This window comes from Typopeltis vanoorti, chromosome 20 (assembly GCF_054136105.1).
Source record: "Typopeltis vanoorti isolate ZY-2024b chromosome 20, IOZ_Tvanoo_1.0, whole genome shotgun sequence".
Lineage (NCBI taxonomy): Eukaryota > Metazoa > Arthropoda > Arachnida > Uropygi > Thelyphonidae > Typopeltis > Typopeltis vanoorti.
In genome coordinates this window covers 39,808,320-39,835,176 of record NC_143568.1, presented here as the reverse complement: position 1 = coordinate 39,835,176, position 26,857 = coordinate 39,808,320, and the positions used below count along the sequence as shown (strand labels likewise).

The 26,857-nt window shown below is 36.4% G+C and overlaps 1 protein-coding gene across 14 annotated transcripts in view; it reads right to left on the bottom strand.

Moving 5' to 3' along the window:
• The window catches only part of LOC150095389 (uncharacterized), a 613,991-nt gene that overhangs the window by 389,282 nt on the left and 197,852 nt on the right, over positions 1 to 26,857 (bottom strand). For 12 of the 14 annotated variants that reach the window (XM_090410424.1, XM_090410425.1, XM_090410414.1 and 9 more), the window contains one exon: positions 24,305 to 24,400. The exons of the other annotated variants lie outside the window; for them this stretch is intronic. In XM_090410424.1, coding sequence (XP_090266550.1) covers positions 24,305 to 24,400 — 96 coding nt within the window. The remainder of the gene's footprint in view (positions 1 to 24,304; positions 24,401 to 26,857) is intronic. 14 annotated transcript variants of the gene reach the window in all.

Below are 26,857 nucleotides of genomic sequence, written 5' to 3'. Positions count from 1 at the left end.
GTCATATCAGATTAATTTAAAAAGATAATCATCGACAAAAACTTACCGTCTTCAGTGTAAAGTTATCTTTTATTTCCAACAAGCTGCATGCAGATGTTGGTTTAGATTGCAGAATAGGTTCGTGTCTGGCACATATGTGGGTAAATGGAAAATAACATCTGAACAAGAGTATAAGTATGAGAACAGAATTCATATTGACTGCTCAAAACGTTTGATTTAGATGGCAAAAGAGCAGGGAAACTGCTGATGAAAAACATCAGAGGTCAAGATGATGTTAACTCTGTAACAAGTATTTATGTAGTTGAAACAGCTTCAGGAAGGAAACTGCTGCCATCTCATGGTGGCAGTGTTTTTCCTCAGGTCATCAATTGAGAACTGATGGCTGTGCTCTCATTCTATGAGTGTGGAAAAGAAAGTTGCCTGATTTTTGGACAGACTTGACAGTGAGATAAACTAATAATAGGACAGAATTTAGTTTCAAGTAGTTTCATAAAGACATGTAGGGGTAACATTAAACTGACCAATAATTCTATACTGATAATGGACTTTTTTTCCTTTTTTTGGTATGCTAGCTCAACTACTCAAGTAGTAGATAAACATAACTATCCATTAAGTTAGAGGAATTTCTAGACCCAAAAGGTAAACTCAAGTCATATTCAGTTCTGATTGATTGAAATTTCTTTCAAATAAGTTTTTAAAAAAGATTCCTTTGGTATTCCCAGTTTACTAGATCTCTTTCACCAGTAGTTCATCTTATTTTGGTCAATTTGAGTAATCAGAAGCTGCACATCAAGAACACAAGAAATTCATTAAGTACCATAAATTATGTTTGCAGAATATACTTCCATTAACAGGATTCTTTGGAAAAAGATTCAAACCCTACCACAGACCCTTTCCTCATGAAACAATCCACTTTGTGCTTCCAAGAGAAATATCCAGAATGGATAGAGCAAAGGAAAACAGATCAGTAATATCAGGAAGAAAAAAAAAAAAAAAAAAACTTTCTTTATAAATGGTAAAACTGACATTTAAGAGAATGTTGATGAACAGCAAGGTTCCCTGTTCACTAAAAATGGTTAGTTTATATAGGAAGTAGTATGACCAGTGAAAGAAATAAGACAGCTTGTTAACCATTTTGCAAACTTGTTTTGTACTCCGTTTTATAAACTGGGGGTACCTCTATGGGTTCTCCCCTCTCATATTCCCTGGCCTTTTTTTTTTTTTTTTGTAATGGAATATTTTGAAAAACAAGGTGTTGACTTGGTTCCTCTCAAAACCTATCTGGGTAAGATAGGTGGATGTGTTTTTCACATTTGGCCCCATGGCCAAATGAAACATTACTCTTTCTTCGCTTTCACCTTAATAGTCTTCACCCTAGAATCCAGTTTGCCATGGAAAAGAAACTAATAATAGTTTAGCCATTCTAGAAACTTTGATAACAAACCTACACAATGTTAATCTTACCTTTTCAGTATATGGCAAGCCCACTCATGCAGAGATACATTAATAAGCTTTCCCCATCATCCCCCCCTCACCTCAACAACATAGTATCATTAGAACACTAACCAAGAGCCTATAGCCTTGGTTCCAATGAGTCCTCCCTTACAGCAGAAACTAATCATGTACACTATGTTGACAAAACAATTTGGACATCTAGATGTCAAAAAAATGCATTTTAATTACATTTCTAGTACTAAGTGAGACTACCTTTAGTGTGAATAACAACTACATTCTGAGACAGAGCTCATTGATCTGAGTCAGTGAGTGTCAGCGTGGCCTCCCAGAATGTTTTCCTGCTGTGGTAGCACCATTAACTTCCCATTTACAAATGACAAGCAAATACTGGATAACTAACTCTTTTAATATCCCGACGTTTAGATCTTCATATTAAGATCATCATCTGGAACATATACAAATATACAGGACAAGCTAAGTTACATTGCATACAGTAAGCTAGAGAAATAATGAATTCTCAGTTATTCTACTGGCATGACCTCTAGTGAAAAAAAAAAAATTATTTATAAACTACAAGCTTAATTCTATTTATGATAACATGAATAAACATTCTTTCTTACAGATAGTTTTCTTTCAGTAACAATTATGTCCTATTTTTAGCATTACAATTGTTATTTTTGATTTAGGATCCTATATTTTCTACAGTCCTGTTTATAGTTACTCTTAGAGAGCAAGGTTCTGTGGGTCAAATATATGCCTTCCATATGTTTGGGATTTTTAGACCATCATTATTGTTCAGATTGGAATGGTTCCTCTCTAAGAGGAACTATAAACAGGACTGTAGAAAATCCAGGATCCTACATTAAAAATAGCAATTGTAATGCTAAAAATGGGACATCATTGTTACTGAAAGAAAACTATCTGTAAAAAAGAATGTTTATTCATGTTATCATAAATAGAATTTAGCTTGATGTAATTTATAAATAATTAAATTCCCCCCCACTAGGTCATGCCAGTAGAATAACTTATGATCAATTCATTGTTTCTCTAGCTTACTATATGTAATGTAACTTAGCTTGTCCTGTATGTTTGTATATGCTCCAGATGATCTTAATATGAAGATCCAAACACATTGGGATATTAAAAGAGTTATTTATAACACAGTTGCAAAGTCCATAATTTCTAAAATGAATGCTGATCACCATGTAACACTAAAAGAAAGGGAAAAAAAACAGAAGTTTTCAAAACAAACAAAAATACAGACAGTAAATTATATATCAGTAAATCAGTTCAGTGGAATATGGCATCTTGACATCAAGTACAGCGCAAAACATGCAGCACATCCGATCTTTTATTACCAGACATACGCACACTCCATGAATATTATGCATGTGGCACGATCCGAAATTTTCATGGCATGTAAGGCAACCAAATACTTTTGTCAACATAGTGTACAAACTTTATCTAATGGCTACAGTTCTCACAATATCCAAAAAATGATCAATACTTCCCCAAATCTTTGACCTTCTCTTCAGAAAGATTTAGTAATGCTATCATTATCCCCTATGCAAGAGAGGATAAAAAAATAGAAAAAATAACCAGTCTTAAAGAAATACAATTTCTGCATAGCTTCTCCATCTCCATTGAAATCTTGCTAACCTTATATGTTCCATTAAAGTTCAGTTTCCCCCCACCACCACCCTCTCTCTCTTTTTCTCTCTGTGCTTGGAGAATAAAATGTGCCCTGTTCCTGCAGTTGGCTTACTATACAGACAGCAAGTTATATACAGTAAATTTAGAAGAGAAAGACTATTTTTGGAATCTGCAACTGCTCTCAGAAATCAGCCTAATTTAAATATAGTCGCATAAACTGTTCCAAAATATGGGAAATAATACTTTAAGATCCCAGTTTACATGCTAGGCTGTCAAACAGGTATCAATAGAGGGTGCCCACCTAGTTAGGACTAGACTTTCATCTAGTGTTTCACTTTATGTGTGTGTGTGTGTGTGTGTGTGTGTGTGTGTGTGTGTGTGTGTGTTACAAGTCTCATGTTGTACTCCCTAATGATGTCTCAGTGACAGACGAAACATTAGAAGAATTAAATATTTTAACAGTTTCTCAGTGCTGTTTCACTCCATCAAAGCCTCTAACATGAGTTTCTCCCACCACTTAAACCTTAACACACATTTTATTTTAAGTATAGGCATAAAATAAAATGCATAGGCATTATGTAAAGATCCTCTGTAATTCCCTGCATACAGTTTGGTGGGATATAGGTCAGGAACAGCCTTCATTAAATGCTTTGGTCAATTGTGGCACAGAGGAAGTTGTTTGTCTGTACAAGCCTCCACAGATGATGCCGATCTTGTTCTGACAGACCATCTTAGAATCAGTTTTGCTTCTTAGACAAGTAATGGGGTTATTTTTCAACTAATAAAACACCCACCAGGATATCTCACCTTTTGAGAAACCAGGCAGCTGTTTTTTCAAAATTGTGGCTCCAGACAGATGGGCACCGACAAGCTCTTTATCAAACTCCAAAAATCCTTTGTTTTTCCCACTGTGATCAATATTATTGATGATTACTGACAAGCAGCATTCTTAAATAGTTGCCTAGAACAAGTGGTGACACACGTGATCAAGTATTTTGCATATAACATGTGTAAGTGGTGTTTACGTACATCTGCATAAAGATTTCTAATTCAGTGGCTGGTGTGTGTGTACACACACACACACACACATCAGCCAGTCAATCCACTGCTGGACGAGGCCTTTCCAAGATTACTCCAAAAATGTCCATCAATGGCTTTCTTTCCCAATGTCACTCCAGCAAATGTCCATCAATGGCTTTCTTTCCCAATGTCACTCCAGCAAATCAGATGATATCAATCCACTGGGATTTGGGTCGACATCATGGTCGTATTCCCTCTAATGAAACCCAAACCAATGCTTCTTTTAGCCATCAATAATCTTGTCTTTGAGCAATATGCCCAGCTCACTGTCACTTTAGATGTTTCACGCTTCCTATGATTATCAGAGTTTGGTTTTTATCCACATACTCCTTGTGATTCAGTCTTGTGATATGACTAAATCACAAAAAAAAGCATACTTTTTTCCCATGCTAAATTATGTTGTTCTTAATTCTTGAATTTCCTTTGCATTTAATGTTACTGTTTTACAGCAATATGTCAATATAGGAAGACTGCATTAGCTAAGAAATTTTAAATATGTACATATATAAATTCACTTTTAGATTGAAATGACATTCGTATTTGTTAATTACTTTGACAGAAAATTTAATACATAGTCTTTCAGATAATCACTTCTCAAAAGCAAGAAATAATGATTTTACATCTGTAAAAAATCCTCACCACTAACTTTTGAAGATTTGTGACCATTATAAAAGGATCATACAATGCCATTTAATTTGGCAACTGTGCTAATGCTTACTTCTAAGTCTAGACTTACCAAGTTCAGGAAGGCAGATAGATGCAATTCATATATTCTTCACACCTTACCTCAGCAGAGCGACCAGTCTGGCCATAATACTCCAGGCCAGGGATCAAGAAATTATGCAAACATTATTTGCTACACATTCCACAAATTCTTGCAAAGGTTCTGTTTTCTTAAAGTTAAAAAAAATTATTTTTGATTAAAATACCATGTCTCTCCATGTTTCCTTCCAAAGAACATATGTATCCATGTGCATGCTCTCTCTCTCTCTCAGTAACAGAGGTTTACAGTCTATGCAAACTTGAGTTTTAAGTCAAATCTGGTCATTCTGCTGAGGTTAGGATGAAGAACATAGATTACATCTGCCTGCATAAACCTGATAAGTCTGGACTAGCAGATCATGACACAGAATCACAATCATGACTTCACAACTTTACAAGATTAAAGAATGAAATAAGGACTATCACCCAAACTTCTGTCTGATTCTGTCTAGTTCTTATACTGGGGAAGAACTATCTGAAAGTCGACCAAACTTATTTTTTCTATCACTAATTACTAACAGATGTTATATATCCCATCTAAATATGAATATATGGGTTTGGAGATAGTGTAATAATACTAGAGAAATATTACATTAAGTTTATTAATAAACTAATTAATAGCTGTGTTAAATTTTAATACAGTAAGAAAACAATTTCTCAAGAATGATATACTTGACAATTCCCAGTATTAAAAAAAAATATTAAGAGGCCTAGAGATTAGTTGGGCCTGATAAGGACATTACCATTTCACAAATCAAGAAGTGATCTTGCATAATACTGAAGTGAATGAACTTGGTTTCTGTTAGGGTGAATGAATTTAAGGAGGGTTACGATAGTTATTTAAATCAGCATGGGTCTCATAAGTTTCAGCATTCCATGAATGATGTTAAATAATAGACTTCAAAAACCAAACATTCGAAATAAAGGTTGAATTGGTTTTGTAATGGATTAAAAATTTATCCATGAGATGCAACCAAACTCTTCAGGTTCAGGAATTCATAAACAAATTCCCTGCTGATTTCATGAATTCATAGGTCTTTCCAGGTCACAAAACCATCAATAAGACTTGTGATATTCATTCATACTGCCTACAAATTTTGAATCCATTATAAAATATCACCCTTTCAGAAAATCAGTCTGAAGGTGGTTCCAGATTGATTACATGATATGAAAAGCAGATGAGTAATATCTGCTTCCCACTGCCCCTGCACAAAAACAATTGGTCCACAGATAATGCAATGGAGTAAGTAAGCTCTTGTAAAGAAATCAGTTGTCAGTACTCCTTGTGTGTTCTTTATTGCCAAATCATGCAACCATACAAATGAGCAATTGAGGTTGTCACTGAGACAAAGTTTATGATCTGATCATACAACTGACTGATTAGGATGCTCTTCAGCTGTAACATATTCGAAAGCCATTCAACCAACTGCAGTTTTATACATGGCTTCATTACATACCTTAATTATTTCATGATTCTTAAGATTTTTTTTTTGTCCAAATTTCACTCAAATGCTTTGTTCTTGACAACTCACTACAAATGAATGCAATCTTAAATAATCTGCACTAAGGCTGAATAAAAATCCAACATAGGTCAAAAATGATGTATTTCTCTATGACTAGAAACAATCCCATCCTCTACTAGTAGCAATGTTTGTTAACTGGTTTGTAGTTTATTGGGACAAGAACAGCAAAGGTCAAACTGCATCATTACAAAACTACAGCAAATAACTATGTCAAACATGCTTCTTGTGTGTGAATAGCTTGGATGAGAGACATTTTTATAACAGATTAAATGATATCTTTTATGTTCCTCTAGACATAATTCAACAGATTATTCAGTCTGGCTAATTTTTTTCTTCTTCAAGCAATATGCTCAAATGCTCCCAAGAAACCCTTCCTACTATCCACCACAGAGAACTACAACAAAACAGTCACCATCCCATACATTAAAGGCACATCGGAAAAGATCTTTTCCGATGTATTCAGAAAAGATGAATTCTCAATAAACATCAACTATGCACTGCATTCAGACCATGTGTCAAATTAGCAACTCTCAACCATTCACCCAAGGACAGCATCTCTCCTTTATCACATCCAAAAGTCTACATGTGTGATCAAGCTTACTACGGTCAAACAGGAAGAACTGTAGACATTCGCATCGGTGAACATAAAAAGATACATCTGGCACTATCGCTATGGCAAGTTTGGACTAGCAGACCATGCTTTGGATTACCCTCTGCACACAGGATCAACTGGAAGAAAACAAAAGTACTGCACAGAAGCTTTTATAAGTCAGAGAGATTGTTCTTAGAAGCAACAGAAACCTTCAAAGATACTCCGAATCTTAACAAATATGGCTGTATAAATTTGCCTAAGATTTGGGAGATAGTCATTTTAAGACATAACTAGTACCTGTTTTTGTCTCTTTTTTTAAAAAAAAAACAGAGGGTGCATAATTAAGACTTTAGTCTGTGTGTTATTGCTACAATTTTTCAAACTAGTCCCATTATTACACCATGCTGTTGTAGTCTCGCATACTGTGAAACTGTGCTCTGAAGATGCTAGTTATAACACCAGCGAAATATCAGCAATAAGTCGAATAATTATTTACTTATCTTTCTGCGTTCTGATATATTACCGTCAAAATTAGTCAACATTTCTACACGTTTTCAGTCTGGCAAAAATAAGGCATATTGCAGTTGTACCAAATACAGTATATGCCAGGATATTTCAAATTTTTATGTTTTTGCTTGTACTTACTAAGCAGAGAGAGAGAGAGAGAGAGAGAGAGAGAGAGAGAGAGAGAGATGGAACAGACTTGGGGAAATGCACATGAAATTAGTGCTTTGCAAGAAACCATTCACTATAAAACAACTTTAAGAAAAAGATAATGATTTAATAGTTCAGATAAAGGTGTGTGTGTGCACGCACACATACCAAGGGTGAATATTCCAAGTGGTGTGTTAAGTGTGTGTGGTGGTCATCCACCAAACAGCAATATCACCGATATATTTTTGCATTTATTCCAGTGAAAGACTCCCCTAATTGTTTACAGGCTTCACATGATTCCTAAAAGTAAACACCATATACTAATGCAGAATAGAGAACTTTACGACGCGTAATCGTTGCATCATATTCAGGTTAATAGACTGGGTGTGCGCTCAAAATATATACACCTTTGAGCCCTTTGAAAAGATGTACAGATGGCACAGCAGGTCAAATTCTTAGCGTTCTAGTAGTTTTAAACAGCTCGGAAAGCAAGGCAGAGTGAGCTCTGAGACAATAGCACTTAGAAGCAGCTGTGAATGGTAACTGTGTCAACCAATTCAATTGAATGTTGTCATTTTGGTTTTCGGAGTTATTTGTTTTGCATGAGTGAAGTGTGAACTGACATGGTAGGCAATTTTTTTTATATATAATATAGACAAGTTTTTAATATATAATTAATTTGATAAATTTATAACTTTTTTGCCCATATTTACAATGGGAAACAGTATTGTAGTTGAAGTAAGCTTTGTCCTTCTCTTCCAAATTTGACACCTTCGAATAATTCAAATATATAACCAAATATAACACTCTCCTTCATTATTGTTTTCTAATATACAGAATCTTAAAACAAACATGTTGTCCCCCACTCTGTGCAGATTTAGTTACAATTAATTGATAAATTAAAGTATTCAAAGTTATCCTATAATTAATTGCATTGGACCAATTAAGATGAGCACTGGTGTGTTATATACTTTTAAAACTTTCATACGTTGATAAAAATGCAATCATACAGTCAAACTGAATGTGAATTTTGTAGCACATGCTGCATAAGCCCTGATAGCAAATCCAACCGAAATGGGCATACGACGCCACTGATACACATGCACGCACTTTGAGTAACGTTAAGATGGTGGCATAGGATGAATTAGAGTTCAAAAATGTCAATTTACTGTGTAATATTGCCAAAGTAAGTGGTAATTTAAGAAATGATCTAAAAAAGGACATACTAACAGCAGCAAGTGAACTAATGAAAGTATTCAATAAAATGAAAAATGAAACAAAAGTGTCAATAGAACTACAGTCTACTACAAACAAGCAAGAACAGGCTAACTAAGCTCAGCCTACTCAGCTATACTCGCAAGTCAATAAAAACAATGCTAAAAAAGACTAATCTGAAAGCAATCCTTGCTATAAATTAATAGTGAAACTGATAGCTCAACTAAACAGTGAAGAAACTAAAAATATCAAAAGAAAAAATAGACCCAAAAATCGGAATCACAAAAATGAAAAGTATTAATAACGGAGGAGTCTCAATTGAATCCAAAGAAAAGACTGACATACTTTCTACATAACGAAATCTCTAAGGAATGCAAAGAGACGTTAGTAGCAAATCCCAGTAAGAAATATCTTCCAAAGTAAATTATATACGATATTTCCACGGATGATGGAAAATGGGACATAGGGCTAGATATTCGAATTGGCTTAGCAAGCTCAATATTGCGGGAGCTTGGCCGTTCGGTAGTATTGAAGCGGGAGTTAAGCCAGAAGGCAAAGTTGGCTGTCTTCAATACAGTCTATGTCCCCACCCTCACCTATGGTCATGAGAGTTAGATAATGACCGAAAGAATGCAGACACGAATCCAAGCAGCTGAAATGAGGTTCCTTCAAGGGGTTGCGGGGCTGACAAAACTCGACAGACTCAGAAGCTCTGCAATTCGGCAAACCCTCAATACTCAACCGCTGCTTCTCCATGTTGAGAGATCACAGTTACACTGGTACGGGCACCTGGTCAGAATGCCACAAGAGAGGCTCCCTCAGCAGGCCCTCTTTGCCAAGCCAGAGGGTGGGAGGCCACATGGAAGGCCAAGGACTCGCTGGATAGATTATATCCAAAACCTTGGGTGGACACGTTTGGGAATCCCACCAGAACACCTGAGCTTGGTGGCAGAGGATCGTGACCATTGGAAGTTCCTCTTGCAGCTGTTGCCCCCACAACCCAATTAGGAAGAGTGGGCCTTGAAGATGTATGTATGTATGTATTACCAGTGAAATTGATCCGAACAATGCAACTGACTCAATCCACATGCAGAACGAAGAACTCTTCAATGGCGATACAAAGATGAAACAAAAATTCATCATGACAAATAAAAAAACGAAGAAGAGAAACTTAATTATTTAAGTCGATCCAACGGTCAAGACTAAACTGCCGAAAACCGGTGTTAAAATACTGTGAAGAATTTGCTTGTGCAGACTATGTAAGTGTTCTAAGATGCTTTGACTGCAACAAATTCCACCATCATACACGAGACTGCAGAAGAAAAACTACCTCTCCATTCTGCTCTAAAGAACATAAATTCAGCGAGTGCCCACGAAATAAGTCAGAGATGAACTGCATAAATTACCAAAATCACAACAAGCCTGCCAAAACCAAAAAATACATGGCACTAAGCAAAGACTGTTCGACATATAACTACTATAGATAGCTCAAAATTCAAAACAGATTATGGAAAGCAATAAAGTTAGCAGAAACAGCACTTCCATATCATGTCTTCAAATAAATCTTCAACACTATCAAGGCTGTAAATAACTTAACAGAACTCAAAAACAGAAAAAAAAAAAAAATATAGGACTAGCATTAATATAAGAACTCTACATGCAGCTTTCCAACTAATTATAAAATATTTTTCAAAGGATCAGAAAGAAAGAGCTGCAAAACTCATGGTCAACCCTCAAGTCAAGGCAATATTGATTTCTCAGCACAGCAACAAGGACTCTGGACTTATCCAAATTACGTACCACAGAATTAAAACTTTTGCTGCGAGTATGTATCTAGACTATAACACTGACATAAAATGCGACTTAGTAAAATCCATGTTGTTGCCCATTTTTTCTATCAGCCAAGGGCTAATTCTTGGAATAGATAGTAATGCCCACTCAGTTTTATGGTTTAACGACAGCACAAACAATAGAGGGAAAAATCTGGAAGAGTTCTTAGCATCACATTCCTTACTCATGCTAAACAATAATACTCCATTTGAAAATACCAGCTTCATTAATCTGACAATAGCAAACAATGCTATTTTACCGAGTTTCTGAATGGAGATGCAACGAAGAGGAAAGCTGTTCTGATCAATGCATATTAAGTTTCATCATCAGTAACAAAAATTTAAATGGAATACGCAACACAAACCATTGCAATAACACCAAGTACTTCACTAATAAAACCAATCTAGATATTTGTAAAATATCTCTAGAACAATTCTGGTGTACACAGTTAGAACCTTATCCACAGCTGGCAAAAGCAGCATTAACTGGCGATTAGTTTACGGAATTAACAACGCATATAAAGTATATTAATTAAAGGTAACTCTAATGAATAACTTCTATATTTCGGCAACGTCACATTGCCATCTTCAGGAACATAAAGATATGGTATGTGCACGCAGGCACTAACACAAAGCAAATGAGGAAGAAAGCAAGAAACTAATATTGTTGTTCCTAAAGTCCTAATGGTGCCCTCTTGCAGGCTAATTTGGTAGTCTTGGCAGTTGGGCTGAAGTTCTCATAATGTAAGTCTCCCAAATTTGGGGTAGTTACATGCACCCAAATTTGTTGAGGTTAGGAACGTTTTTTAGAGCTGCTGAAGATTCTTTGAATAATCTTTCGTATTTAAACTTGCTGCGATAAATTATTTTTGTTTTCTTCCAACGAATTTTATGGTGGGTATCTAAGGCATGGTCTGCCAGCCCAGAGCAGCTGTACTGGTGAAACCGGATGTAGACTTTGTGTTCTGGAATCCTGATATTTGATTCGCAACCTGCCTAACCATATTGCCAACAACGTTAGACTGGATGTAGTCTGTGTGCTCACTAAAGCCAAACCTCCAAAAACCAACTTATCCAAAAACGAATATCCAGCCCTACAAGATTTGAAAAACAAAAAAATAGTAATCACCAAGGCGGATAAGGGAAATGCCACTGTGGTGCTCAATCAAAAAGACTACAAAGGTAAGCTAACTGCTTTAGTACTAGACTGTACGACTTACCTCCCTAGTGAATATAATCCAACCAGCTCTCAGATTAGAACTCTCCACAGACCCCTTAAGAAGGTCACTTCTTGGCCTGTGGAAGTCACCAACAAACTAAAACCTTATAACTCTAGACCCCCCCCCGATTATATGGACTCCCAAAAATACATAAACAAAATGTGCCATTGCATCCCATAGTGGATGGCATTGATTCCCCCACATATAAATTAGCCAAACATTTAGCCAAAACGCTCTCACACTAGACTGGCAACACACCATCACACACAAAAAAACTCAGCCCACTTTAAAGCCAGTATAGAAAACCTCACACTCCAACACACTGACATAATGGTCAGTTTTGACGTCTCCTCCCTATTCACTAATGTCCCACTCAAAGAAACCCTAGAGCTCATCCAAGCCAAGTTTCCTCCCGATATCTCAGCCCTATTTCAGTTCACAATGAACTCAGGCTATTTCGTTTGGCAAGGAAAGTTCTACAAACAGATAGAGGGGAAAGCCATGGGTTCACCGCTTTCCCCACCCTTGGCCAATTTCTTTATGGAGACATTTGAAGAGAAAGCCATAAGCTCCGCCCCACAAAAACCCACTATTTGGCTTTGTTATGAGGATGATGTGTTTGCTATTTGGCCACATGGCTCAGACACACTCCACTCCTTCCTCACACACTTAAACAACCAACACCCCAGAGTCCAGTTCACCTTAGAAAAAGAGGAAAACAACACCCTCCCCTTCCTAAACACTTTAATCACCTGCCAGCTTGATGGATCTTTGGTTTTCTGTTCACAGAAAACCCACCCATACTGGCAGATACATTCACCAGCAGTCCCACCCCCCCTCCTCACAACAATATGGGGTTATAAAAACACTATATAACAGGGCAAACTTAATCTGCTCAGATGACAAGGCCCTAACTACTGAACTAAACCACATCCTCACTTTCTTAGCCAATGGCTATAACGCCAAAAAAATCCAAAAAATACTAAAACCAGTAAACCACAACCCCCCCCCCTCCACAATAAAGATTACACCAAGTCTATCAGCATCCCCTACATCCAGGGCACCTCTGAGAAAATAACCAATATCCTCAAAAAATATGACCTTACTTCCTGTTACAGACCATATAAAAAGTTGGCATCCCTTATCCACTTTACCAAAGACCAACCACTTCCCCTAGACCTACCTGGTGTATACCAGGTCACTTGCAGCTGCAAATTGTCCTACTTTGGCCAAACAGGCAGAACAACAAATATCAGGATTTCAGAACACAAAAAGACTACATCCAGTTTCACCAGTACAGCCGCTCTGGGCTGGCAGACCATGCCTTAGATACCCACCATAAAATTCGTTGGAAGAAAACAAAAATAATTCATCGCAGCAAGTTTAAATACGAAAGATTATTCAAAGAATCTTCAGCAGCTCTAAAAAACGTTCCTAACCTCAACAAATTTGGGTGCATGTAACTACCCCAAATTTGGGAGACTTCCATTATGAGAACTTCAGCCCAACTGCCAAGACTACCAAATTAGCCCTCTGGCGGGCTAATTTGGTAGTCTTGGACTTACCATTAGGACTTTAGGAACAATATTAGTTTCTTGCTTTCTTCCTCATTTGCTTTGTGTTAGTGCCTGCATGCACATACCATATCTTTATGTTCCTGAAGATGGCAATGTGACGTTGCCGAAATATAGAATTTATTCATTAAAGTTACCTTTAATTAATATACTTTATATGCGTTGTTAATTCCGTAAACAAATCACCAGTTATGTCTGACCAACGGGTAAGCCTTGCTACTAGAAAAGCAGCATTGCAGAAACTTTTACCATTTGCCATTACCTACCTGTGTGAAATGGGATTTTCATCACTTTCGCACATAAAAACAAAAGCCAGAAATCGCTTAAATGCAAGTGATGACTTACGTATGGCTCTTTCAAAAAAGGAGCCTCGCTTCAAAAGTATTATTATGAATAAAGAACAACATAGCCATTAAAAATTGAGTTATTGTTTTGTATGTATATGTAAATGTATGTGTTTATTTTTCAATAAATAAATTATCTTGGAATAGATGTAATTTCCTAAATAAAAAAAATAGAAACTCATTTTTCAAGGGGGTGCGGGAACTTATTTTTAGATTCAAGGGAGTGCCGATCACTAAAAAGGTTACGAGCCACTGCCTTATAACCATATGTATAATTAAAAGGATACAGGACAATATCTTTCAAGGCAGCTTCTGTTATTGCATCTTTAACACCAATCTGCCTGAAAACACAAGAATAATCTCGTATATGAAGTCACTTCTAGAAGATATAATGAAAATTGATCATTATAACAAATTGATCCAAATTGCTATGAACATCTGCTTCATCACTACAGTAGGTGGCCCCACCCAGCAAAGAGTATATATTAAGGAGAAGGAAAGCACTGAAAGTGACAATTTCCAAATATACACCGATGGAAGCAAAACTGAAAGGAGAATCGGTTGTTCTTTCACTGCATATAACAGACAGTCCATTATACAAGAACACTGCTAGACTACATCCTCTCTGTTCCAGCAACCAAAGCAGAACAACTTGCTATAGTTCATTTGCATACATATCTAAGGGAATTAAAACTCAACACAGACAGCTCAAACATGTGGGAAGGCTTATGTGTTAGTCGTACATGTTGATTAATTTTAACGGTATAGATGAGGACACAGACTGATAAGAAAATAACTATTAACTTATTGCTGATATTTTGCTGGTATTCTATTCATCATCTTCAGAGCACAAAAACAGTTTATCACAGTATGTGAGACAAACAATCTTGAATAACAATGGAACTAGTTTGAACAATTGTAACATGTAATACAAAGACTATAGTACTAATTAGGCACCATCTATGTTGAGAAGAAAAAAAAAGAGAAAGAAGGCATTAATTTGGTCTTAAGACTGTGGGAAGGCTTATATGTTAGTCATACAGTCATCTTATATGAAGATGTTATCTTATATATACAATTTATACAGCCATACTTGTTGAGGCTTGGAGTATGATTCAAAGCTCTGTTGACTTATAAAAGCTTCTGTGCAGCACTGTTTTTTTCCCCAATCGATCCTGTGTGTAAGGGTATCTAAAGCATGGTCTGCTAGACCTGACTTGCCATACCGATAGTGCCGGATATATTTATGTTCATTGAGGCAGATGTCCACAGTTCTTCCTGTCTGTCCATAGTAGGCTTGATGACATGAACAGGGCCCTTCATAGACTCCTGGATGTGATAAAGGAGAGATTCTGTCCTTGGGTGAATGGATGAGAGTTGCCAATTTCACATAGTTTAAATAAGGTGCATAGTTGCTGTTTATGAAGCACTATCTTTTCATATACTAGTTCTGTTCAAATGCCAACTGCACCATATTTAGACAGTATGTGAAATTGGCAACTCTCATCCATTCACCCAAGGACAGAATCTCCTTTATCACATCCAGGAGTCTATGAAGTGCCCTGTTCGTGTCATCAAGCCTACTATGGACAGACAGGAAGAACAGTGGTCATCTGCCTTAGTGAAAAAAATATATATCTGGCACTATTGCTATAGCAAGTCAGGTCTAGCAGACCATACTTTTGATACATCTGCACAGGATCGATTGAAAAAAAAAGTGCTGCACAGAAGCTTTTACAAGTCAGAGAGGTTGTTCCTGGAATCAAAAGAAGCCTTGAAACATACTCCAAACCTCAACAAGTATAGCTGTATAAATTTGCCAAAGATTTGGGAGACATTCATCATAAGACCAAACTAATACTTGTTTTTTTTTTCCCTCGACATAGATGGCACCTAATTAGGACTTTAGTGTGTGTTGCATGTTACAAATGTTCAAACTAGCCCCATTGTTATACTGGACTGTGGGTTGTCTCGCATAATCGACAAACTGTTTTTGTGCTCTGAAGATGCTGGATAGAATACCAGTGAAATATCAGCAAGTTAATAATTAGTTATTTTCTTATCAGTGTGTTCTCATCTATACCGTTAAAATTAATCAGCACTATATAGATGGCATAAAAATCAGAACAATATATAGGGGGTCCTTGAGTTATGTCAAAGATCCGTTCCTACAGACCGACGTAAGGCGATTTTCGATGCAAGTCAGAATTATCATAGTCTAAGTTACTTACCTAACCTAAAACACCCTAAAGTCATATGTATATATCAAGAAACAGAACTAGGCCATAGGAAAATGAAAGGGAGAATATAATTACTGTATAGTACAGAAAAATGACAAAAATGAAACTAATAAAAAAACAAACATAAAACAATCTTTTCGCCTTTTCTTGAATTAACATGAGGCTAATTGGGATATGGCATTGATGCTGGTCTTCCAGCCAAAGAACAAGAGTCCTTTCCATCTCAATCATGAGCCTACTACGTTTTTTTCGTAATCACAATCTATTTCATAGGAGCCAATCCTTTCCCGTGTTCAAGGATGCGAACTTTATCCTTGATAATAGTCCCGACTGTGGTACGACTTAAGTTCAACGCGCGCCGATGTTCGCTGGTGTTTCTCCCTTTTTTTGCCCTTTTAATGATGTCTAATTTCACTTCTAATGTAATGGCTTTCCTTTTCTTCGACACACTGCCATCTGAAGAGTCTGCCTTATATTTGGAAGCCATATTGAAGGTTAAAAAGGCACAAAAAAATACAAACACAAAAGTGAGAGAGCGGATGTAAAAGCACGTGATACCCAAGCGACACCACCTCTCCCAAACAAACTCTGCGTAATGACGTATTCTTCTACCGCACTCACAAACAAGTTCGCCCGCAACGTCTGAATGTTACGTCGCGCTGCTTCAAGTCGAAATTTATTTTTTAAATTATTTATGGGATTACTGCTGTAAAGTCGAAACGACGCATGTCGAGGATGACGTAGGTCGAGGACCTTCTGTATTGTTAACAGATCAGACAAAAAATCTGCTTTGGAATCTCACTCCAGAGGGATGGGAAATAAAGTTCTGTTGGGTGGACGCACATACTGAGGTAGCAGGAAACTAGAGAGCAGATCAGCTGGCTAAAGAAATGGCTAGAAACAAGTTACCAGAAGTACTTGAAATCTGCCATAAAAACACTTGCTGAAGAAAGATGCCTAAACTTGTAGGAAGAATGGAAAACATCAAAAAAAACAAGTCAACAACAAAAGAATTCTTGCCAAGTATCAGAAGCAGATTATGGCTGAAAAAAACATTCCATTTCTCAAGGTTTAACCATGCTACTACAGGACATGGAAAATTAAGACATTACCTACACAGATTCCATATTCTGGAATCCCCATCATGCATTTTTTGTTTGAACCTTCAGACTGTCGATCACAAACTTTACGACTGTCAGCTACTGGACTCCATCCAGATGCCCCTAATGCAACATGGCATCACTTCTGGAGACAAGTGGGCAATGTCAAAACACACACTTACCCAGAAGCATTACACAGAATTAAATTTATCGATAAGATCAACTTCCAGTCATTGTGATATAACATAAATTACTGATGTTGTGTGAATTATATAGTGAAAATATATATACAGTAGAACTCAGTTAAAACGAATTCCACGGGACCGCATATATTTGTTCGTATTAACCGTTATTCATTATATCCAAGAAGGTCATAACTTGAGCGAATTAAAAATGTTTTCGGATTTTTCTCGGCATAGGTATATTGGGTAACATAAATACATATGTGCATGCATACATATAAAGAACAAAAATTTATTTTTAAAACTTCACATTTTTATAAAATCATCAAGCATGCTTTGCTTTGCACAAGACACATTTCATACATTTGAAATTGTTCCTTATACCACTAAGAAGCTTGAATGTGTCATCTGAACTTACAGATCGCGATTCCATAAATCTGGTTAAAATATGTAAAGCACTTTCTGCTTCACACCAGGTAACGATTTTCTCATCATTGCTATTTTCTTCCTCTGAGTCACTACTACTATTATCTTCTTCTGGTGCACGAGAGATTTGTTTTAAGATGTCAGCGTCTGTCGGTATACCCGAAGTTGCGATGCCATTATCAATGTCTATAAAATTATCAATCTCTGCATACGTTTCAAATTATTCTCAAGTTTCGCACTTTTAACCACGCTGATAACGGTAAGTTATCCTCTTCATCTTCTTCAGATTCGCACTCGTATTCCGCAAGACCGGCTTTCTTAAAACAGTTTTATATCATAGATGATGACACCAAATTCCAAGCATCACTTGTTAAACTTATTGCATGAAGTACACTGATCTTCGAGTTGTAAGCATAAGCATTTTCCGTGGATTTTTCTCTGCGTTCTATCAGTTCCAAGGCTAATAGACGACGAAAATGGGATTTAAAACATCTAATTACGCCTTGATCAAGTGGTTGCAAGACAGATGTCACATTCGGTGGCAAAAAAACAAGTTTTATGAAGGGGGATACAAATCCTTTGATGTTTATCTGCCAGTAAGCGAAATTCTAAGAACTAGGACTAAGATCTATGAGTTTCATACCGAAAAACTATCGGCAAATCCAAGTGTAAGTAAACACTTGGTAGTACAACACCAAGGCAACTCTTATCAAAGGTGGAGCAAGCTCCCTCACTATCCTTGATATTTTCTCATAATGTAAAAACATAGCCCCTAGGGGATGTAATACTGTAATTACATTATGAGGAGAGGTCACTACCCAGACCGGTTTCAACCTTTTTTTTCAGGTCTCATCAGTGAGTAGGTAGACCTGGAAGATAACAAGGTTTAAGTGAAAAGAACTTGCATACCTTCACTATATGAATGCCTTAAAAGGTGTGCCTGTATATTATTTATAACATAGAATAAAAGCTAAATGGCTATTTTTCTGGCAACCTTAATAATAATGAAGGGGATACAAATCCTTTGATGTTTATCCCTTGATTTGTATCCCCTTCATTATTATTAAGGTTGCCAGAAAAATAGCCTTTTGGCTTTTATTCTATGTTAAAACAAGTTTTATGTTTGTTAAATTAGCCGCTACAGGATAGGCAGGACAGATGTCTATCAATAACAAAATTTTCCGGTTTTCACTGCGAAGATTTTTATCCCACTTGCGAATTTCATTTTCGAAAATCGAAGATGTCATCCAGGTCTTCTTATTTGCTGTATAATCAACAGGAAGTTTCTTTATGTTTTTAAAGCATCTAGGCTTTGCCAATTTTCCAATTACAAGAAGCTTTCTTTTATCGCTACCGGTCATGTTTGCACAAACTAAAACTGCGAGTCTATTTTTGATAAGTTTTCTGCCAATGCACTTTTCGTTTTTAAATTGAAAAGTTTTTATCGAGCGTTAAATTATAAAAAACCCTGCTTCGTCTGCATTATAAATGTTGTTGTATCCATACCTTCGTTTGATGCCCAGCCAAACATTCTTGATCCAGTCAGAAACAAACTTTTTGTCAAAGGACAACGCCTCGCCACTTACTTTTGCGTAGACAATATTGTTTCTGTTCTTCAAGTGATCAATCCACCCATTGTTGCATTTAAAATCGCTATAACCAAGTTGAACAGCAAATTTTTCAGCTTGAACTTTCAAAATTGGTCCACTAATAGGTAAGCCACGGTTCTTTGCACTTTAAACCACAAAAGAAGTGCCTTGTCAACGTCACTTTTATTACAATTTTTAAGTTTTTTACACTTCGATAAATTGTTTTCAAAAGCTTTCAGTCAAACTCGCGATTCATCTAAATTGTTGATATTGTAGATGGGGACAAACCATACTTCTTTGCTACTGTCAGATTTGAATGGCCACTTTCCACCTCCTGTATAATTTCTACTTTTTCAGAAACCGATAAAATTATCCGTTTGACTCCCGACATTTTTCCACAACCAGAAAATGCATACGTACGAAATGTCAGTAAAGGAACGACTAACTTGGATTATTCGTTCGTTATTCCCGTGAAACGAATTTGTAATAAACATGAAATACATGCATTAAATCAAATGTAATTTAAATATACCTTCAAAATTATTCGTTATAAACGTGAATTCGCTGTAACCGTGATCTTTATAATCGAGTTCTACTATATATATAAAGGTCGAAATACCTATATAGATGTAAAAATATAAATGTAAATATGGATACTGATACAAAAATATAAATCATATTTGAAAGTTACATGTAATATATGCATTGTATGCAATGGAGCATGCAGGAATAAATTACATTCCTGGTAGGGTTACTATTGGGAGGAAATTGAGCACGCGTGCATACACACACACACACACGTAGTTTTCTTGTTTAAGCCAAAAATGTTAGCCTAAGTACCTCCTATAACGAACTGAAGACTGGGCGATTTTAACCTACCTGTAAAAACATTGGCACTATGTGCATATATATATGCGCTCTCTCCATCCTCTTATTCCATGCATATATTTGGAGTTCCAAAAATCCATAAAGAAAACACCCCACTACGTCCCATTGTGGAAGGTATCGATTCTTCGACGTACAATTTTTCTAAACATCTTGCAAAATACCTCAAATGTTTTTCAGGCAAGTATTCATCCTTTATTAATAACACTGCAGACTTTGTTTCATTCATTAAGGATGTGACAGTTAATGAAGATGAAATCATGGCTAGCTTCGACATAATTTCCTTGTTCACTAATATCTCAACAGACGAAGTCATAACATTACTCAAAGACAAGTTATCCAAAAAAAATGTTGACCTTACTTACCCATTGCATCAAGTCCAGTTACTTTAGATTCCAAGATACTATATACAAGCGAAATCATGGTCGGGCGATGGATAATCCTTTATCCCCTGTTCTTGCAAATTTTAGTTGGAGGATTTTGAAGCCAAGACTATCTCTTCCTTTGCTTTAACACCTAAAGTAGTTTAAAAACATTATGTGGATGACATTTTCCTCATTTGGAACCATGGACATGATTCCCTAATGGATTTCCTGTAACATCTCAATAGTCGACATCCAAGTATAAAGTTCACAGCCAAGCTTGAAACTGATAGTTCCCTGCCTTTTCTAGATGTAAAATTGACCCACTCTTCTGGTAAACTTAAAATTGATGTATAGAAAGCCTACATATACCAACAGATATCTTCATAATCAGTCCCATCACATTCCTCCCCAGAAACGTGGAATAATTTCTACCTTGGGACATAGAGCACACTCTCTTCTTGATGACCCAAATGAACTTCAAAAAGAAATCAACTATCTGAAAACTTCTTTCATACTTAATGGATATTCTGAAAGAATTATTGAAAAATTCCTTCTTAATCCTCCTAGTCATCACACAGAATAAATACATTTAAAGGCAATATATCTATTCCTTACATAAGTTCAGTTTCACAAAAATTAGCCAAGGTTCTAAGAAAATACAATATCAGAACTTTGTTCACTCCACTTCCAAAAATCCGCTCCTTAATAAACCATCCAAAACCTTGTCATAATCATCTTAAATATCCTGGTGTGTACAAAATATGGTGCGATTGTGATATTCCTTATTTTGGCCAGACGGACAAATCTACTGAATTACGTATGGTGGAGCACATGAGGGACATTGCTTACAAGAGACAGCGAGCCAGTGCCTTATCAAGCCATACCCATTTCTCAGCTGATCCTAATGATGAGAACCCAAGTCATAACAGTCCGCTGGGAGAGAAAAATCGTAGAATCTAGGGAAATCATCTTCAATCCTGAACATCTAAATAATAACTTGAGCTACTTACAGTCCCAGATAGTTATTCAGTCGTAATCATGTACTGGCGTTCACGTGATGCTGCTAGCACGCACTCTCCCAACAATGCAACAAACGAAAGAACAGCTTTAAATACAACAAAAGTTTTTCACATGTGAGCTTTAATATTTGCAGCCCTAAAAGTTAAAATGAGGTAACATAGAATTTTACAAAGCACAGCAGACGACAAGATTTAAGGATTTGATAAGAACTGAATTTGATAAAGATTTAATAAAATAACTAAATAAAACAACCAAAGATTTACATATTTTTACAATGGCGCAGCCAACAGGACTCAAACCTGTGTGGGGATATTCACAATGGATTTTGCCTTTGTAAAATTCTACATCATCTCATTTTAACTTTTATCTTAGGGCCGCAAATATTAAGGCTCACGTGTGAAAAACCTTTAGAACAAAGAAAGTGCCTCGGGCTGGAGCCAATCTCTTTGTCTGATCTACTGGTATATTTCTAATTTGAATTTTGGAAAATTTGATTTCTAGCTGCACCACCAAAATTTGTGGATAGGAGATGAAAATCCCTCTGAAGAAAAACACACGGAACCTTCACTTTCTTAACAATAAATAAATCTAGCAGCTTAACCTTTCTAATCTACAGTCATGGCAATATCTACCTTAAGGCACACAGATTCGAATTAATGAATAGTGCATTGGAAATAGAAATATCAGACGAGTTATTTAAACATGAAAAAATTTATTTATCATCAAAGAAATGTACAAAAGGTCAATACTAAATTCCAATTAAATTAGCTCCTATGCTTCAATTAACAACTCATAACTCCGTTTACATTTAGTCCCTCAACATAAACAATTCTAGTTAGACCATGTGTCTATATTTTTACCCTTGGTAGCACTTAGTTATACTCTGATCATTCTCACATAAATATTTGCAGGCTTAGGTAATAACTACAATATTAAGCATGATGTTTCACCTTAGATTTAAGCTAGGTTTTCTCTCACATAACAAAACAATTCAAACATCAGCATATGGCCTAAAGTCCTCAAATATAAAAAACAATACCCTTAAATAAAAAACCGTCACAATCTTGTCTCTAGCTAAAATAATGGAAAGATCTTATTTTGTACAGATGTCTGGTCTTTTCTGAATGATCCCTGAAATCACTTCCTTCTATTACCGTCCGACTTCAGCACTGCACTCGGGTACCTTCTCCGGGATTTGTGAGATCTCCTCTGAACATCAGGAATTTGGCATGAAAATCCGTTATCTAATTTCTTTTAAGACAACTTAACTTAGTTGCGTCTCTCTTCTGGATCTACCGTCTGGAATGCAGGTCTCTGTTGGCGATTATGAATCATCTTCCACGATGCTTAGCAAAACTCCATTACCATAGCATACATCATGCCTCAGTAGCTCCTTGACCCTCGCTGACTTCGTCGCTTCTCACTTTACCACAAGAACTCAACTCCGGAACTGACTCTAGAATGCTCCAGAACCAACTCTAAAACGTTCCCGTATCGACTAGCAACCCTCTATCTGGTTCTGATGACCTTGGGTTCGCTCATGTTGTAGTCCCCTGGGTATTTTGATGTTCTGCCCAGCCACCTCTTTTCGGATATTGCATTAAGGGGGAAACCCCCATGCAATGTTGACCTTCGTGATGGTAGTTGCCGCAGGTCATACGTTAATACAATAATCTGTCTGGAATTATCGTTGTCTGGGACAAATTATTTTACACCTATTTTCTTTTACAAGAACTTTTGTCAGTTACAATATCCAGTAATTCACAAAAATAATATTTCCAATTTACTAAACAAAAAATTTTGCTATTAAATCACAAGTATTATTACTGAAATTTCGTTTACCAGTAAAATCGATATAAAAGTAGTTTTATATAAAATTCCTTCTATACACGATTTTACAGTGGAGCATCATGATTTTCTCCATGAAATCTTTTTGGTCGTATCCAAAACATGGTCTGCAAGGCCAGATCGAATAGTTGTGATTGCAGATGTATGACTGTGTTTTTCTAAACAGATGGTTCCTGATCTACATGTCTGTATGAAGTAAACCAGCTTTTAGTTCACGATAGGAGGTACTTAGGCTAACATATTTTTGGGGTTGAACTAGAATGTGTGTGAGCACGTGCACATGCACAGACATTTATCTCAACTATTAAATCATTATCTCTTTCTTAGTTTTTTCACAGTGAATGCTTTCTTGCTAAGTACTAATTTCACAAGCACTTTCCTAAGCATGTTCAGGCAGAACAGGCTTAGGGAAATGTACAAGATCTCTCATGGCATACCAAAATAATGTTTATAAACATGACTAGCAGATTTCTTCAAACATTGAAGAGTTACCTTTCATATATACTTACACAGGCAAAACAATGATAACGCAAAGTGCTTAAATTAGCAGAAGACGATATGGAAAGGAACTTCTACGTCCAATTCACAAATTGCAAAAACACTTATGAAATAAGCTAATATATATTTGAATAAACATGAATATATGGAGAACTCAATATTAAAAGATAAAAAAGTAGTCATAAAAGTAGCCTATATTAAAATAGGAGCAACAAAATTAAGTGAATTAAAAAATGTTTTTGTCTCTTACCAAGTGTGCTACTGATACTGGGCATTCATGGATTTCTTTACTGTTATGATCTTCAACCTCTTCATCGCTTGCATCAGCATTCTCCACACTCTCTCTCTAAAGGGTCAAGGGTAAAAAGGTAAGGAAACATGCATACGTGCAGGAGGGAATAAGGTATAACTAAGCATACTTGCACAACATGTGCATGTTAAGAACAACTGTTGTAATGAAATTTTATAAATATTAAATATCTGAAGAAATTGTAGACCAAAAATAATGTAGAAGTTAACTCCACAAGCTAATGAAATATTTTCATATACTTTTTTTTTTGAAAACTATATAATAAAGCATGCTATTGATGAGCAAGTTATAACTGAGTTTTCCTGGAACGAAAATTAAGAATATAAAGGAAACAATTCAAAAACAGAAAGAGAAGTAAACAAAATCTTAATTGTAGTAGGTACTAATGACTTAACTAGTGACAGATTCAGTATGAGAGAGGACATGAAAGGGTTGTTGGAAGAGGTGAGAGCAAAGAGTGAAGATCGTCAGTATTTTATCAATATGATAAAAATAAATTAAGAAGAAGGGCTATAATGACAAACGATTCGATGCATAGGCTGTGTAGAATGAAGGAATTGATGCAGGATTTCTGATGTGTGCAGTAAGTTTGAGGGAAGATTGGATTTGTAAAAAAAGGACAGCCTGCACCTGAATGCATTTGGTATCAAGAGTCTTTTAAAACTAATAAATGGTATGAGACCCAAGACACAGAATCAGGGAAACTAAGTTATAAAGGGAGGAATGTTGAGAATGCGAGCATAAGAGCAACAATGTTATATAACTATGTAAATTATGGGAATTCCTCAAGGGTTCACTTTTGAGAGTATGGCTTGGCAAACCAGAGGTACCTGATGTTAGACCATGCCCTACTTCATGTAATCAACATGAAGTAGGGCATGGTCTAACATCAGGTATCTCTGTAGACTGGCTCCTCCTTTTCCTTTCCCCTTCTTTCTTCTCTTCTTGCTCCTTCACCCATATGCTATTGGAGTATTCAAGGGCTAGGGGTGAATCTTTCCTATTTTGCTATTTCATCTTATGGGGAAAGGGCCTCTGTAACCCTACCACTTTCTCCTTGCAGTGACTTCACCTCCAAAATGCTAATATGGTTCTGCCTTATAATACATCTCATGCTGCATCGGTTGTCGCACAGAATAATCAGAGCTGCATTCAGGGATTAGGCAGAGAGTCCTGTTCGAGAAGTATATTACAGTCTCAAACAAAGGTCAGTGATATTGCAAATGAGCAATACAGAAGGTACAGGATTAATCTTAGAAGGGAATTTTACATAGGTACACGGAATGCTCAGGGTCTAGACATGGGTGAGATTGTCTGTAAAGAGATGGATAAGTAAAAAATTCACATCCTGGGAATTAGAGACCAGATGGAATGGAGAAGGTCACTTCAAAAGACATGAATTATCCTGTCTTTTGAAGAAGCTAGTTGTTTACTCAGGTGGTGACTCAAAGCATCATGGGGTAGCTGTGATACTGAATACAGCTCAGGAAAGAAGCCTTCTTGGTTATAACCCTGTTAACGATAGAATACTTTCTTAACTGGTAATTAGTTGACGGAATTAACAACACATAAAGTATATTAATTAAAGGTAACTTTAATGAATAACTTCTATATTTCGGCAACGTCACATTGCCATCTTCAGAAACAAAAAGATATGGTATCTGCACGCAGGCACTAATACAAAGCAAATGAGGAAGAAAGCAAGAAATTAATATTGTACCTAAAGTCCTAATGGTGCCCTCTTGCGGGCTAATTTGGTAGTCTTGGAAGTTGGGCTGAAGTTCTCATAATGTAAGTCTCCCAAATTTGGGGTAGTTTCATTCACCTAAATTTGTTGAGGTTAGGAACGTTTTTTAGAGCTGCTGAAGATTCTTTGAATAATCTTTCGTATTTAAACTTGCTGCGATGAATTATTTTTGTTTTCTTCCAACGAATTTTATGGTGGGTATCTAAGGCATGGTCTGGGAGACCATGGCCATTGGGAAACTTACATTATGAGAACTTCAGCCCAACTGCCAAGACTACCAAATTAGCCCACAAGAGGGCACCATTAGGACTTTAGGAACAATATTAATTTCTTGCTTTCTTCCTCATTTGCTTTGTATTAGTGCCTGCGTGCACATACCATATCTTTATGTTCCTGAAGATGGCAATGTGACGTTGCCGAAATATAGAAGTTATTCATTAAAGTTACCTTTAATTAATATACTTTATATGCGTTGTTAATTCCATAAACTAATTACCAGTTATGTCTGACCAACGTATAAGCCTTGCTGCTAGAATCGTGATCATCCACGGAGATGCTATAGCACGTAAGGCCCGTCAAATACGGCAAATTGAGGTTGAAGATATCGAGGCAAATAAATCGTCTGACGTTCCTAAAACGCTGCCGGGATAACAAAGTGATCCCTAATTGTGTAAATTGAAGCACCGTTTTACTTCCGAGAAAGCTCTGTGCATTTATAATCGCACTAGCTTCGCCCTGTTAAGAGA